At 38.9% G+C, this 14,790-nt stretch overlaps 1 protein-coding gene across 3 annotated transcripts in view; it reads left to right on the top strand.

Annotated features, from left to right (window-relative positions):
• Window positions 1-14,790, top strand: part of MEMO1 (mediator of cell motility 1) — a 96,793-nt gene that overhangs the window by 14,637 nt on the left and 67,366 nt on the right. The window contains exon 1 of one of the 3 annotated variants that reach the window (XM_080919474.1): window positions 7,735-7,846. The exons of the other annotated variants lie outside the window; for them this stretch is intronic. Within the exon in view, the coding sequence (XP_080775600.1) occupies window positions 7,765-7,846 (82 nt within the window). The 5' untranslated portion in view covers window positions 7,735-7,764. Of the gene's footprint in view, window positions 1-7,734; window positions 7,847-14,790 lie in introns of those variants that run through there. 3 annotated transcript variants of the gene reach the window in all.

Here is a 14,790-nt window from a genome sequence, read left to right as displayed (position 1 = left end):
ATTATTTCTAATTTATTTATTTCTATTTTATGTATATTGGTGAGGGAGTCAGATCCCCTTGAGAAGTTATAGACAATTGTGAGCTACTATGTGGGTGCAGGAATTGAACCTGGGTCCTCTAAAAGAGCAGCCAGTGCTCTTAACTGTTGAGCCACCTCTTCTAGCCCCTATTTTTATGATTTTGTGTGTGTGTGTGTGTGTGTGTGTGTGTGTGTGTGTGTATGTATGTATGTATGTATACATGTATGTATGTGCCTATACATGCCAGAAGAAATGGATCCTTGGCTGGAGTTAGAAATGGTTATGTGCTGAATAAATTACTTCTTTTGCAAGGACATCAAACTCTTAACCATGGAGATATAGCTTTAGGCCGTGTGTGTGTGTGTGTGTGTGTGTGTGTGTGTGTGTCTCTTTGGGCATGATGTCTATTAAATCAGGCTTTGTGTCATTCCTCAGAGGATGTCTACTTTGTATTTTTTAGGAAGACCCTGGTTTGGTATTTGCTGATTAAGCTATACCAAAATATATACCCTGGCCAGTAAACCTCAGGGATCCACCTGCCTCTGCCTTCCTATAACTAGGGTTATAAGTGTGTCTGTCTATATCATAAAAAGATAGTTCTAGGGTTAGGTCCTAATGCTTGTGCAGCAAGCTATTTACTAGTTGAGCCCTAAGCCCTTTAATTATTTTTCTTTTGTTTACATATTCTAATTATGTCATTTAAATTGTAGCTATTTGTGAGTCCTTTCCTGTTGCATGTTATTTTTATGACTTCTGAGCCTGGATATAATAATTTTTCTTCTGTTTGGGGGTAATTGTTTTCTTTTTCACAAGTCTTTTGTTGTTGATTGATTGAGTCATCGATTGATAGTGATGAAGCTTGAACCCAGGGTCTATCACTGAACTAACTGCATCTGCATTAAAAAAAAAGTAAGAAAGTAGGAACAGTCTCATATATACTAAACAAACCTAAAATCTGTTCTGTAGAAGAGGATGACCTTGACCATCCCACCTCTGCCTCCTGGTTGTTGGCAGTTACCACTTGGGGCTGCTTATTTGATTTTGTTGTTATTGTTCACTTAATTCTATCCAACATTATGTTTTGGGGTTTGTTTTAACTGTCTCATAATATTAGTGAGCTATTTCTATCCAGGGTAGTAGTGGCTTCCATGATTTATGGCCTCTGAGCAGTGGAAATTCTTATTATTATTATTTATTTTTTTTTTTACAAAAGTTGTCCTTTGTTTTGCTTTGTGAAATACCACACCTTAAAAATGTTTTATGTGTAAGGGTGTTTTGCCTACATGCATATTTGTGCACAGCTTGTAGCCTGGTGGCCATTGGGATCAAAGAGGCATTGGATTCCTGGAACAGACAGGACTTGCAAGATGGTTGTGACTTACAGTATGGACCCTAAAACCTGGGCCCTATGGAAGAGCTATAAGTGCTCTTAATCCTACATCTGGTTCCAGATGTTACACTCTGTGCCTGCTTAAGGAAACAGCAACTCAAGTAGGAGTTCTTAATAAGTAGTTTTTGGAAGGTATAGTGGGTATTGAAGCCAAAGCAAGTGCCTGTTGGGTACGATAAAGGTGATCTCCTTGGAGCTGAAATTACAGGCAGTTGTGAAATGTCTGATGTGGATGCTGGCAACCAAATTTGGGCCTTTGCAAGAGCTCCTAATTGCTTTTTCAATCTTTTTTTTCCCTTACAACTTTATTTAAAAAACAGAGATACATGTACAAATTTTTAAAAGCATTTTGGCATAACACTATATGAATATTTTTTGTCAGTACTTAATTCTTTAAGAGGTTTGATAGTATGCATTGAAATTTTACTAGTTACCATAAGCATAAAGTACATGTAGAACAGAATGTAACATGGAAACAGTCAGATTTTTCTTGGTGTGTATAGATTAAACATAATGATTTTTGAATACCAAAAATTGTCACAAGGATATATTCTTGGCTCTTGAATTATTAGTGATTTCAGGTCCAGCTGTACCACACTCTGAGAGGGTGCTATACACTTATTTTTTTTTCCTAAGAAGGACTGAGGCTTTCACTTTTGGCCTTTGTTTTTCTTGAGCTTCATATGGCCTGTGAGTTATTTCTGGGGTATTCAGAGCTTTCTGGGGCTAGTATCCAATTATCAGTGACTGCATATTATGTCTGTTCTTTTGTGACTGGGTTATCTCACTCAGGATGATATTCTCTAGATTGCATCCATTTGCCTAGGAATTTCATAAAGTCATTGCTTCTGATAGCTGAGTAGTACTCCATTCTGTAATTATACCACAATTTTTGTATCCATTCATCTACTGAAGGACATCAGGGTTCTTTCCAGCTTCTGGCTATTATAAATAAGGCTGCTATGAACATGGTGGTGCATGTGTCCTTATTGTATGTTGGAGCATCTCTGGGGTAAATGCCCAGAAGTGGAATAATTGGGTCTTCAGGTAGGACTATGTTACTCTTTCAATCTTAACTGCTTATGTTTCTTAAGTTTTTCATCATCATCATCATCATCATCATCATCATCATCATTATTATTGTTATTATTATTTTTAAGATTTACTTATTTATTTTATGTGAGTACATTGTTGCTGTGTTCAGACATACTAGAAGAGGGTATTGGGTTGCATTACAGATGGTTGTGAGCTACCATGTGGTTGCTGGGAATTGAACTCAGGATTTATGGAAGAAAAGTCAGTTCTCTTAACTACTGAGCCATCTCTCCATACCAGAGTGACCCTTTTTGATATAAAGTTTCATTATATAATTCTAGCTGGTCTGGAACTTGTTATATAGACCTGTTTGGCCATGAACTCACACAAATTCACCTGCTTCTGCTTCCTAAGTGTTGGGATATAAAAGCCTGTGGCAACGTGCCCACTGGAATGGTCATCTTGACTGTGTCTCTGGAAAATACATTGCTTTTTGGGGACAGGGAGGGCATTGTCTCACTGTGTAGCCTTGCCTGGCTTGGAACTCATACACTATATAGGCTGGCTCCGAGAGATCTACTTGCTTCTGCCTCCTGAGTGGTGGGATGAAAGGAGTACAGTACCACACCTGGTCTTAAACTTCCCAAAAACTTCATTCATTCATTTGGGGTGTGTCTGTCTGTCTGTCTGTCTGTCTGTCTGTCTGTCTGTCTGTCTGTCTCCCACCCTACCCCTATTTATGTCCATTGCTGTGTATGCTGTCTCACGTGTGGTGCTATTTAAGGGACAACTTGGAGGAGATGGCTTTCTTTTCCCATGTTGGTCCTGGGGATTGAATGCAAGTAATGATGCGTGGCAGCAAGTGCCTTTCCCTGCTGAGTCACCTCTCAAGCCCCTGCTGCTGCCTCTTGAGGACCAGGGCTATAGCCATGTACCACCACAGTTAGCTTTCCTTTTCTCTCTAAATTTTTAAAAAATGTTATTTATGTGTGTGTGTCTGTGTATGAGTTTGTGCACCTGAGTTCAGTACTTGAGAAGCCATGAGAGGGTGTTGGATCCCCTGGTGGGTTATGAACTGCCACATGTGACTGCTGGGAACTGAACATAGTTCTTCAAGAAGAACTATTAACTTCTGAACCCTTTCCAACCTGCTGGTTGTGTTGCTGGCTAGCCTGGATCTTGGATTTACAGTCTAGATCTGTCCTAGACTGGGTTTACAGTCAGGACAGGCACAGGCAAACATGCCTGACTCAGAAGCTTGTGATGTTCAGTAATTTCTTTTCATGGCTTCTGTGTGAATTGCTCTCGTGCTTCTGGCTTGCTTCCCAGTGTCTGCTTCTAACTGCGTCATTAATTCACTTCTTACATCTTTTATCCATTTTGAGTTTATGATAATGAAATTTGAGATATGAGCCTACTTTATTGCCTGTACTATAATACATTTTATATTCTATTTTTGAATATAATATGAAAAATTAGCTTTATCATTATTGAATTTTAGTGTTTTGTGTCTCCCTGCAGATAACCTATTTGATTTCATTGACTTATTCTTGGGTCTGTTAATACAATTTTTATTATAGTAGTTTTAGACTTAGTATTATATCTCTTCTGTTTTAGGATTTTCTGTTCAGATGTACAGTGCCATGCATAGCTGTCTGTGCTTACTTTACTTTTATGAGCTTAATTATTGCTTGGTCATTTTACATATAGACTTTGAATTAGACTTTCTACTTACTAAAACCACAACAAAAGTACTATTTTATGTATGTATTTGTTTATTGGCATTTTGCCTTCATGTGTGTCTATGAGAGTGGCAGGCCCCCTGGAAGTGGAGTTACAGACAGCTGTGAGCTGCCATGTGGGTGCTGGGCTGTCTGGAGGAGCAGTCGGAGTTCTGAACTGCAGAGCTGTCTCTCCAGCCCTTGTTGGTAGTTTAGAAGTTTTTTCATTTTTGTAGACATTTGGTTTTCTGAACTTTTCAGTGCTTATGATTAAAACTGTGTGTCTTTAGGCCTGATAGACAAGTACTCTGTCACTCAGTCAGATAGTCAACCTTTCAGTATTGCTTATTTACATGGTCAGATTTCTTCATTAGGTTCTCTTCCTCCTCCTCCTCCTCCTTTTTTTTTTTTTAAATAGGTTTTCTTAATTGTTACACGCATAGAAGCTTTTTTGTGTGTATCAAAACTTTACTAACTTATTTTTAATAATATTTTAGTTGGGGTAGTGGTGCATGTCTTTAATCCTGGCACTGGGGAGGCAGAGGCAAACAGATCTCTTGAGTTCCAGGACAGCCGGGGTTACACCGAGTAACTTGTCTCAAAAGACAAACAAAAGAAAAAAGAACATTTTGGTTGGTTCAGTTACTTTTCTAGGAATGTAGTTATATTTGGGTTCAGTGATAATTTTACCTACTTACCAAGAGTTTTGTCTTCAGTTTTTAGTTTATTTCTTCTCTAGTAGTGTTGGATAGTAGTCACCTGGAGAGTAATGTTTAACAGTGGTGGTGATGAAATTGCTTCTGTATTTCTCTGCTGTGCACAACAGGGTCCTTGTTCTTTGTTTCCATAGATTGTATAGCCGTTCTTTTTAAGACTTATTACACTACTTTAGTGTGTGTGTGTGCATTTGTGCTGTGTGTGAATGAGTGCCTTTGGAGGTCAGAGGTCACCTTGCAAGAGTTTTTTTTTTTCCTTCTACTATGGAAGCCGCTGGGATTAAACTTAGATCAACAGCCCAGCCCTATATATAATTTTTTGATGCTATACCTGATGTAGGGGACAGACAGACTTGCATAAAATACACACCCACTCTTTATTTGCTGCAGATAATAACTTATAGTGGACCCTGAGGTTTCCTATTTGGTTTTGTTTTGTGTTTGTGTTTTTGTTTTTTCGAGACAAGGTTTCTCTGTGTAGCTCTAGCACTACCATCTGGGAACCCTGAGTTTTATCTCTAGAGGAACTGTTTTCTTTTTCCTGTTATTTTCTCCCTGTAGCGCCAGAATGAACAGCAAGGCTTAATTCTTACACTAAGCTAGTGGTTCTCAACCTATGGGTCAAATAATTACATTATGATTCATAATAGAAAATTTACAGTTATGAAGTAGCAACAAAGTAATTTTATGGTTGGGGTCACCACAACATGAACTGTATTAAAATGTCACAGCATTAGGAAAGTTGAAAACCACTGCTCTAAGCAGTGATAAAGATCTTCTATAGTGGGGTTTATCTTTAGTGAAATTAAAAATTTTAAGTGTTTTCTAAAGGCTCAGATTGCAAATGTGTTAGGCTTTGCAGGCTATATTATACATGCCTTTGCATCTACTCATTTCTGTCTTTGCATTATTAGTTGTAGTTGTGTAAATGGATAAACAGTCGTTTTTAAATAAAACTTTATATAAAAATATGTAGTGAAATTTTGGAATTATGATTTCTTTAAGAAAACACAAATATTATGGAAATACGTTTTAATTTTAATCCCAGGTATGGGATATGGTGTCACATCAGATTGTCCTCAGTAGCTATGATCTGTTTATGCTCTAGAAGGGGTGTGGTATTGCTGGCCGCAATTGTGTGCTGTTTGGAATCTTGGAGACTTTTTAGAGGGGATATATGTCTATGTCTTGTCACCGCACCGTACTGCTCCTGGTTCTCTGCCCCAGGCAGTTGCTCTCACGTTAGTTCCGGCACCTTCGGAACTAATGTTAATTTATCTCAGCAGCTATCACCTTCTGGTTAGTATCTCTCTTCTGGTTGCCTCTCTGCTAGCCTGGAACTCTGCTCACATTCTCTGCTGCCACCCCATAGTCCCAGCGATGACTGCCCTCTCACAGTTCCCTTGGCAGGTTGTTACCACAGCAGGTCCACACATCCCAATTCCATGGCTGCCTTGGTGCTTCCTGCCACTGCACCTTCTTGTGAACTTAATTAAGTTGCCACACGGAGGAAAACACCAGACAGTAAACTCTGATCCAATTGGTATGGTATAATTTGCCCACCTAGACAAGTCAAATCATCCTGTACACATCCATCCCTTAAAAAAATTCCTAACAGCCTGTAACTATGCTGAGATTCGCAGAGAACGTCTGTGTCTGCCTCCGTGTTGTCACTCCCTTTCTCCTCTCCCTCTTCCTAAAACTTAGTTCCCGCCTATCCTTCCTTCTCGTCCAATGACAGGCCTCTTCTCTTATAATTCCAACCACATATACATGTATATGTATATTCATATGTATATATGTACATGCCTGGAGAGGGTTATTGGGTGATTGCTGTTGGCTGCTGTTAAATAGTCCTATGCAAAGAAGAAATAAGAATTAGATATTCTGAAGGCAAAGACCAAGTTTACCCCAAGAAACTGGATCACTAAATCAGGAAGTAGCCTAATGATAACATTGCCCCCTTTACCTCTCTCTATTTTTCTTTCCTATCTAGTGTCAGTGGGTTGAAAGGGTGGAAGAAAAGAGGTAGAGAAGGTTGGAATGAAGAACCTGCAAAGTAGCAAAAGACCAGTTACAAAAAATATTTAGCAGTAACACTGTTAGATAGCATGGGATGCTAGTCATTAAGGAAGGAAATAATACCCTTTAATATTGGGTTATTAGAAAAGGTGACAGAAGTAATTTAAGAATTTTATTAGCTGCTGCATCTGAAATTGATGTAGCCAGATTTATTTGTGATTGAAGGCATAAGACATAGTGTACCTTTCTTTCTCCTGGTGCTTAGGAATAGAACACAAAGCCTGGTTCTTGCCCTGCGAGTGCTCTCTATCCCACTGAGCCATAGTAAGTACAACTTTGAAAAGTAAGAGTTAATCAGATAAGTTCTGCTCTTATGGGTGTGTGTGTGTGTATGTGTGTACTTTTTGGGGGCTGGGGATGTGGTTCAGTCTTTAGAGTGTTTGCATAGCATACCTGAGTACCTGGATTTTATTTCTAGCACCACATAAAACCAGGCATGTAGGTCCAGTGTTTCAGTGTTTGGGAGGTAGAAATTCAAGAATCAGAAGTTCTCTTCAACCACAGAGTTTGAGGCCAGCCTTTTTATACATGAGGTCCTGGATCAAATAACAGAACAAAATATTCTCCCTTTTGCCTTAGGAATCAGATTGACTAGTCCTTTTCTTCTGTTACAGGTTAAGTTGCCATCAATGCTGTTCTGCATCAGATCTGATAAAAGGGGAAGATTTGTGCTTTTTGTGTTTCTGAAACCAGAATAAAATATAAAAGTGGAAAGTGTATTTGAGGGGCTGGAGAGTTGGCTTAGTAAAGAGCCCTGGCTACTGTTCCAGAGGACCCAGGTTTAATTCCCAGCATCCTTATGATGACTCACAGCATCTGTAATTACAGTTCTGTCCTCCAGAAGCTCCAGGCACACTCATGGTATATAGACATACACACAGGTACAATAACCAGACCTATAAAATAAAATAAAAATAAAAAAAAATCGTTTTATTATGCCTTAATATTGATTTAAGATTAATTCAAAGATAAAATGGAAAATATTGAATGAATTGGTATATAAATGCTTTTTGGTATTTCGTGAGAAGTTCTGTTCTTTTTGTGTATGTACATAGGTATAGATCTGTGTGTCTGTGTGTATGTAGGTTAAGAGCTCACCTTAAGTGTTGTTCCTTAGATTCTCATAACACCCCCATACTCCCAGGGTCTCATTTTGGCATCTAGAGCTAACTGATTAGAATGCACTTGAGGTTAGCCATCCTCAGGCGTCTACTTGTTTTTCCTTTTCCAGTCATAGCACTACAACAGTCATTGCCAGCTGGGGATAGAACATAGGTCCTCTTAGCTGTGCAATAAGCACTTTATTCACTGAGCCATTTTCCCATCTCATTTTATATCCTCTCTGTGTTCTCTTTTACATGCAGGTGATTGCTTTTATAGATTAAATCTCAGTACAGTATTTGTATGTTTTCAAGTGTGTCTGAGTATGTCATTTTTTACTTTTTTTCAAAGCAGTTTGTTTTTTTTTTCAAAAATATTTTTTAATTGGATATTCTCTGTATTTACATTTCAAATATTATCCCCCCCACCATCCTTCTTCCCCCTCCCCTTGCTTCCATGAAGGTGCTCCCTTTCCCAACCACTCATTCCCACCTCAGTGCCTTGGCGTTTCCCTACACTGGACCAAAGGCTTCTCCTCCCACTGATGCCAGACAATGCTATCCCCTGTTGCATATGTACCTGGAGCCATGGGTCTCTCCGTGTGTACTTGTTGGTTGGTGTTTTAGTTCCTGGGAGCTCTGGAGGGTTTGGTTGGTTGGTAATTTTGTTCTTCCCATGGGGTTGCAGACCCTTTCAGCTCTTTTCAGTCCTTTCTCTAGCTCCTTCATTGGGGTCCCTGTGCTCAGTCTGATGGTCAGCTGTATGGCTCTGGCAGAGCTTCTGAGGAGGCATCTATATCATGCTCCCTCCAGTAAGGACTTTTAATGCATTAAAAAATGACCATACACCTACCTGTTAATTGAAATGACATTTTAAATGAAAATTATGGTTTTGAAAATTGGAGTTTAGCCTACATGATCTTTAATGTGCTGTTTAATGGATAACAGCTGGGTTTATCTCCTACTGTATTGACCCAATTGTGACGAATTGTTTTTCTTGAGGCATGTCTGTGGTATTTGGCCTCATGTAGGTGTTTGGAAAAGGTGAAGGCTTTTCAGATAATTCTGCATGTCTTTTGATGCCACCCTGAAATTCAACAAATGGTAGTTCCCCTTTAAAAGTTATATATTTAGATCCTGTGTACTGACATCATATGACATTTACTATACATGTGGAGTTGTTATCACAGTCAAAATGGTTGTGCCCCTAAAGGTAGTTACTTAAGGACTAACTGCAGTATAGCATTGAAGCCATTGTAGGGAAGCTTTAATATTAGCTTTTATTAAGATCAGTTGATGTGCCTGATATTTTATCTGTCCAGAATTTTCTTTAGTCATTTGGAAAATATTTATTCCTTGAGTTATAAGATCTCCCAACTGTTTATACATTTTACTGTTCATTGTTCTCTTTAGAACATAAAATAACAACAACAAAACCTGGAAAGCTATTAACCACATAGTGGTAGAAGCAAGTTTTGCAAAATTCAGAAGCTCAAAATGTATAATTTAGTAATAAATATTGTCAGATTTTCCCTTGATGTGACAGGTTTATTGTTCATTTTCATGGAAATATCTGCTAAATGCACAAGATTAAGTAAGTAACCATCATTTGTCAGTTGTTTCTTCAAGAAAAGTGTTTTGTTTCTAAGTGGCAGCTCACAGTCACATCCTTCCTTGAGATAGCTGACTCGTCGTATCCAAGGACTGAGATGTATTGCATAGTGAGTGCACCTGCTGATCGGACATCTGAAGTTTAGATGTCCTCCAAGGTTGTTGAGGAAACATCAGGGGAAATACCAATTCAGTGAAGGCAGCAAGTAATGTTTTAGCAATATGAAAAATTTGAAATTTAGTATTATTATGAAAATTATACTTTCTGAAAGGGTCTTGAGGATTCCTAAGAGATGTCTTTTGGGAACCTGTGACCTTTAAAATCCTTACTTTGTTGAAGTAAGTAGAAAAAGGAAAGAAGTTAGGGATTTAGGGGTGTGCTTTAGTGGTAAAAAGTATTGCTTAGTATTCATAAGACACAGGATTGAATCGTCTTCATTGAAACAAACAAAAACATGAGTAAGCCAAAACCCAGACCCCCTCTTATTCTTAGACAAGTCTCGCTATGCAATCCAGGCTGGCCTTGAACCTTGAAGTTTTGGTAATCCTCCTGCCTCAGCTTCCTGAGAGCTGGGATTATAGAAGTGTGTCATTATGCCCAGCATTTTCTTCCTTGAGTGCTAAGGATCGGGTCTAGGGCCTTGTCCTAGTAGGTACTTTTAGTTGGCTCTTATAAAAAAGTACCACAAACAAAAGCAACTTATGAAAGATTTTATTTTAGTTTACAGGACCAGAAGGAGAAATTATAATGGTGGGGTTTAAAATTGCAGCAGAAGGAAGCTGAGATGTCATATTTTCAACATTAGATATGAAGCAGAGAGAAAGAAAAGGAAGTGGGATGAGTCAAAGCTCACCCCTACGCACAAGCTTCCGTTAGCAAGGGTTCCATAACCTCCCCAAACAGCACCATCCATCAGAAGACGCATATATTGAAGCTTCTGGGTGCATTTCCCATTCAAACCACTCCACAGGCAAACACTTTACCACTGAACTACAATTTTAGTTCTTTAGAACTTAATTTTTTTTTTTTTTTTTTTTTTTTTTTTTATTTAAGAAAGGGTTGCTCGACATAGTTCTGTCTGTCCTGGAACTCTATGTACAGAGGAGGCTAGGCTTGAACTGCCTCTGTCTCCCAAGTGCTGACATTAAAGGTGTGTACCACTATACCTGACTAAAACTTTTTAATTGTAGTAGTTAGTAGCTTTTTTTCTCCCTTCACATATTAAAAAAAGTTAAATTAATTATGCATATCTCTGTGGGTAACACATGAGTATGTTGGTTTCCCTGAGCTGGAGTTACTGGCAGTGCTAGTGAGCTACTTCATGTACGTGCTAGGAACCAAACCTGCCCCCCCCCCCCCTTTTTAATTTATGGAATAGAGCTTATGGGGCATGGGGAGGGGAGTTGAGGATGGAGTAGAGAGAGAGAAAGGGAGAGGCAGGGACAGAGTGGAGAGAGGGGTGGATGTGGATGGGGACAGAAGGAGCAGAGAGGCTAAGAGAGTCAGAGAACTTGGGTCTGATTACAGAGCACTAAGTGTTTCTAATTGCCGAGCCATCTCTCTAGCCCATGGTTACTAATTGTAATCTTTTTCTCTACACCTTCCCTCTTAGCATTACTACAAATCCCTTCAATTAATTACAGTGGTTTATTTTGGGATAATTCCCAAGGGGGTTATGGGAAGAGTAATTTATGTCACAGCTGATTTTGATATATTTCCTTGCTGCTGGTGCTTTTTTTCTTTTTGTTTTTTGAGACATTTTCTTTATGTAGACTTACAGCTTTAATCCTAGGACTTGGGAGGTAGAGGCAGGAGGATCTCTGAGTTTGAGGCCAGCCTGGTCTACAAAGCCAGTTCCAGGACAGCCAGGACTACACATAAAAACTGTCTCGAAAAACCCAAACCAAAAACCTGGTTTTTACTCTTTGGAAGTAGATACCTTTCTTCTATGTACACAGAACAGCAGTGAGACAAATAGCTTGTCTTGATGGCAGGTGTTGGCATAACTGAGAACAGCACTGGTGTATCATAGGCATTTACAAAATTTATTTAGTAGGTTGATGTAGGTTGATGTCAAGGTGATACATGATTGGACAATAGAGAGTGGGGGTGCGGATAAAGTTTTTGTAAGGCAGGAGAGAGGAGGAAGGAAGAGAGTCAACATGGAGCCTGTGAAAGAAGATTTAGACCCAGAAGATCTTAATTGGTGATAGGTAGATTTGATTATTTCTAAGGGTTTCTATGGGTCAATTTGTTTTATCTAGGTGGGCAGTTTACATCTTTGTTAAATAGTTGTAAATTTATTGTGTAGATGTATTGTGGATTGGGATTTTAACATATAAATCTGTTTGATAAATTATTGATTGTTGAGTCGTGATTTTACTGGGCTGTGGAGAATGTGAGCTAAGTTCTTGTCTGGCAGGGAGACAGCTGGGAGCGGGCGTCTTGTGGACCATGTTATAGAGCAACAGCTGGGCTGAGTAGAGTGGCTCTGGCCTGGGGACTGTGCAGTACTGTGCAGAGTGAGAAGTGCAGGAACTGGTAGGCCTCCTTTAATTTTTACTGCATTAGGTTGATGCATGAGTTAAGAGAATATTTGGAAGAAAATGATTCTGGTTGCTCAAAGGTGACATTACAACTATCAGTTTTGTATTCTCAACATCCAAAATGCTCAAGTAAAGACAACAGTTATATATTTACTAATAATTAAAGGCTTAGCAGTTTTGTTCTTCTAACTTACAAGTTCAACATTACTTGTATATAGTTACTCAAAATGGCTTCAGAAACTTTTATTTCCTTAAAAGATATTTCTGGTGAAAAATAAGCATGTAAATAAATATGATTAAAATAATTGCTTTTTGCTTATGTATGTAAGAAGTCATTTTGACTGTTACTTATTTTAGATAAATTACCACTTTTATTATTACATTTTTTTGAGTGTGTATGTGTGTAGACTAGTACATGTCACACAATGTGTATGGTGGTGATATTTGTCCTCATTCTAAATGACCCTAGAATTTTGAGCTAGTCATGTTTATTACTATTTGTCTGTCTGTCTGTCTGTCTGTCTGTCTGTCTGTCTACCTACCTACCTAGCCACCTACCTACCTACCCACCTACCTATCTGGGGGCTGGAAAGTTTGATTAGTGGTTAAGAGCACTTGTTCCTGCCAAAGAACCCATGTTTGATTCCCATCACCCACATGGAGGCTCATAATCATCTTGTAACTCCAGTCTCAGGGAATCTGATATCCTCTTCTGACTTCCTTGGCCACCAGATATATGCATTAAAAAAATAAAAGTACTTTTGGGCTGGAGAGATGGCTCAGTGGCTAAGAGCATTGTCTGTTCTTTCAGAGGTCCCCGCCGAGTTCAATTCCCAGCAACCACATGGTGGCTCACAACAATCTGTAATGGGATCTGATGTCCTTCCTCTTCTGGTGTGTCTGCAGACAGCTACAGTGTACTTATATACATAAAATATATCCTAAAAAAATAGTACTATTAACTTGTTCCTTGGGTCTCACTAGTTTTTATACTTAGTCCCGAAAGACCCCCAGAGAGGGGAGACCCTCACTCAAGTCTCGGGATAAACGATCCCCCTCAAGAGCTCATGAGAGACCGTCCTTGCTGTAATCACATGAGGTTTATTTGGAGCCAGTGCGTTGGGGCCAAGACTCATGTCCCACTCAGGGTAGAGGAGTTTGACCCCGAGTAGCCGGGAGAAGGGGTATTTAATGGAAAAAACCAGAACCCTAAAGGGCTAGGAAGGGCGTCATTGGAAAATACTGAAAATACCTGTGAAGAATCACAAGAGAAACACCTGGTTTTTCAAGATTGTCCTGGAACAAAAGTCACTGAACCGGCTAACCTATATTCTTGGCTCTATTCTGCCTGTTGGGGGGGGGGGGTCTGGATTTATCTTGGTCTTTCAGTCCTTTTGTTCTAGAATCTAACCCAGGGTACCACACTACATTAATAATCATGTCTTTAATCTCTTCTTACATGGTCATTAATCTTATTTGTTTTTCATGGCTGACCTGTTTTGGACGGAGGGGTTGTGCGTGCGTGCGTGCGTGCGTGCGAGTGTGTGTGTGTGTGTGTGTGTGTGTGTGTATAAGACAGTATGTCGTATGTCATCATATAGACAAGGTTGTACTGGGATTTTATAGGTACTGCAGACTAGTTTTGAACTATGTTTCTACTGTTCCAGCTACTTCACTGCAGGGATTACAGGCATGTATTGCCTTGCCTGAATAAAATTTTAAGCATTATTTTAAGTATTTTACAAAATGTTGGAGGTTTCCTCTTATCCCCCCTCGCATGATTAGTTTGGAGTTCTAGATTTTGGGAATAAATACTACAGAGGTGAAATGAATTATTTATATTTTGGTGATGTATAATACAAGCCTTGGTGAAGTTAATCTTGCCTTTGACCATTTTGGTTTAAGTAATGAGTGTTGTTTCTATGTTTCTCAGCTGTCTTTCCATTTCCATAGTTTGGTATTCAAATTGGTTCTGGAATATTCAAACACACTGCTATGACTTTGGTTTAGCCTGTATCTTTTATGTCTTTTTTTTTTTTTTTTTTTTTGAGATAGGCTTTCTCTGTTTAGCCTTAGTTGTCCTGGAACTGGCTCTGTAGACTAGGCTGGCCTGGAACTTGCAGAGATTCTTCTGCCCCCATCCCATCTCCCAAAGACATACGCCACCACCTCCTAGCTTTAAGTTCCTTTTTAGTAATTTCAATTTTTTACATTTGAGAAATGTACGGTCTGCCTTTTTAAAAGATTTGGAGGGTATATCCCTGTAATAGAGATACTGCCTTCCATGGTCAGGGCCAACCTCACTGCTTGCAACAAAACAAAGCAACTGTGTGTCTGTGATTTCTTTTAGATTTTTTTTTTCTTTTAGATCTTACTGTATCTTTTTTTTTTTTTAAGACAATATCCCTTCTGAAATACTGCTTCATCTATTGCATAATTGGAAAGTAAATTTGTTAGAATTTGATGAAACTGAGTACTTGGGGATATTCAATAGACTTTGTCAATGTAGATGCTCTTCTCTTTTGGCTTTTGCTTGTGGCTTTACAAGATAAAAATTTTTGAAGTTT

Source organism: Micromys minutus (assembly GCF_963924665.1).
Source record: "Micromys minutus genome assembly, chromosome: 1".
In the NCBI taxonomy this organism is placed as follows: domain Eukaryota; kingdom Metazoa; phylum Chordata; class Mammalia; order Rodentia; family Muridae; genus Micromys; species Micromys minutus.
Note: the sequence above shows the minus strand (reverse complement) of the source record. Positions and strands in the feature narration are given on the sequence as shown.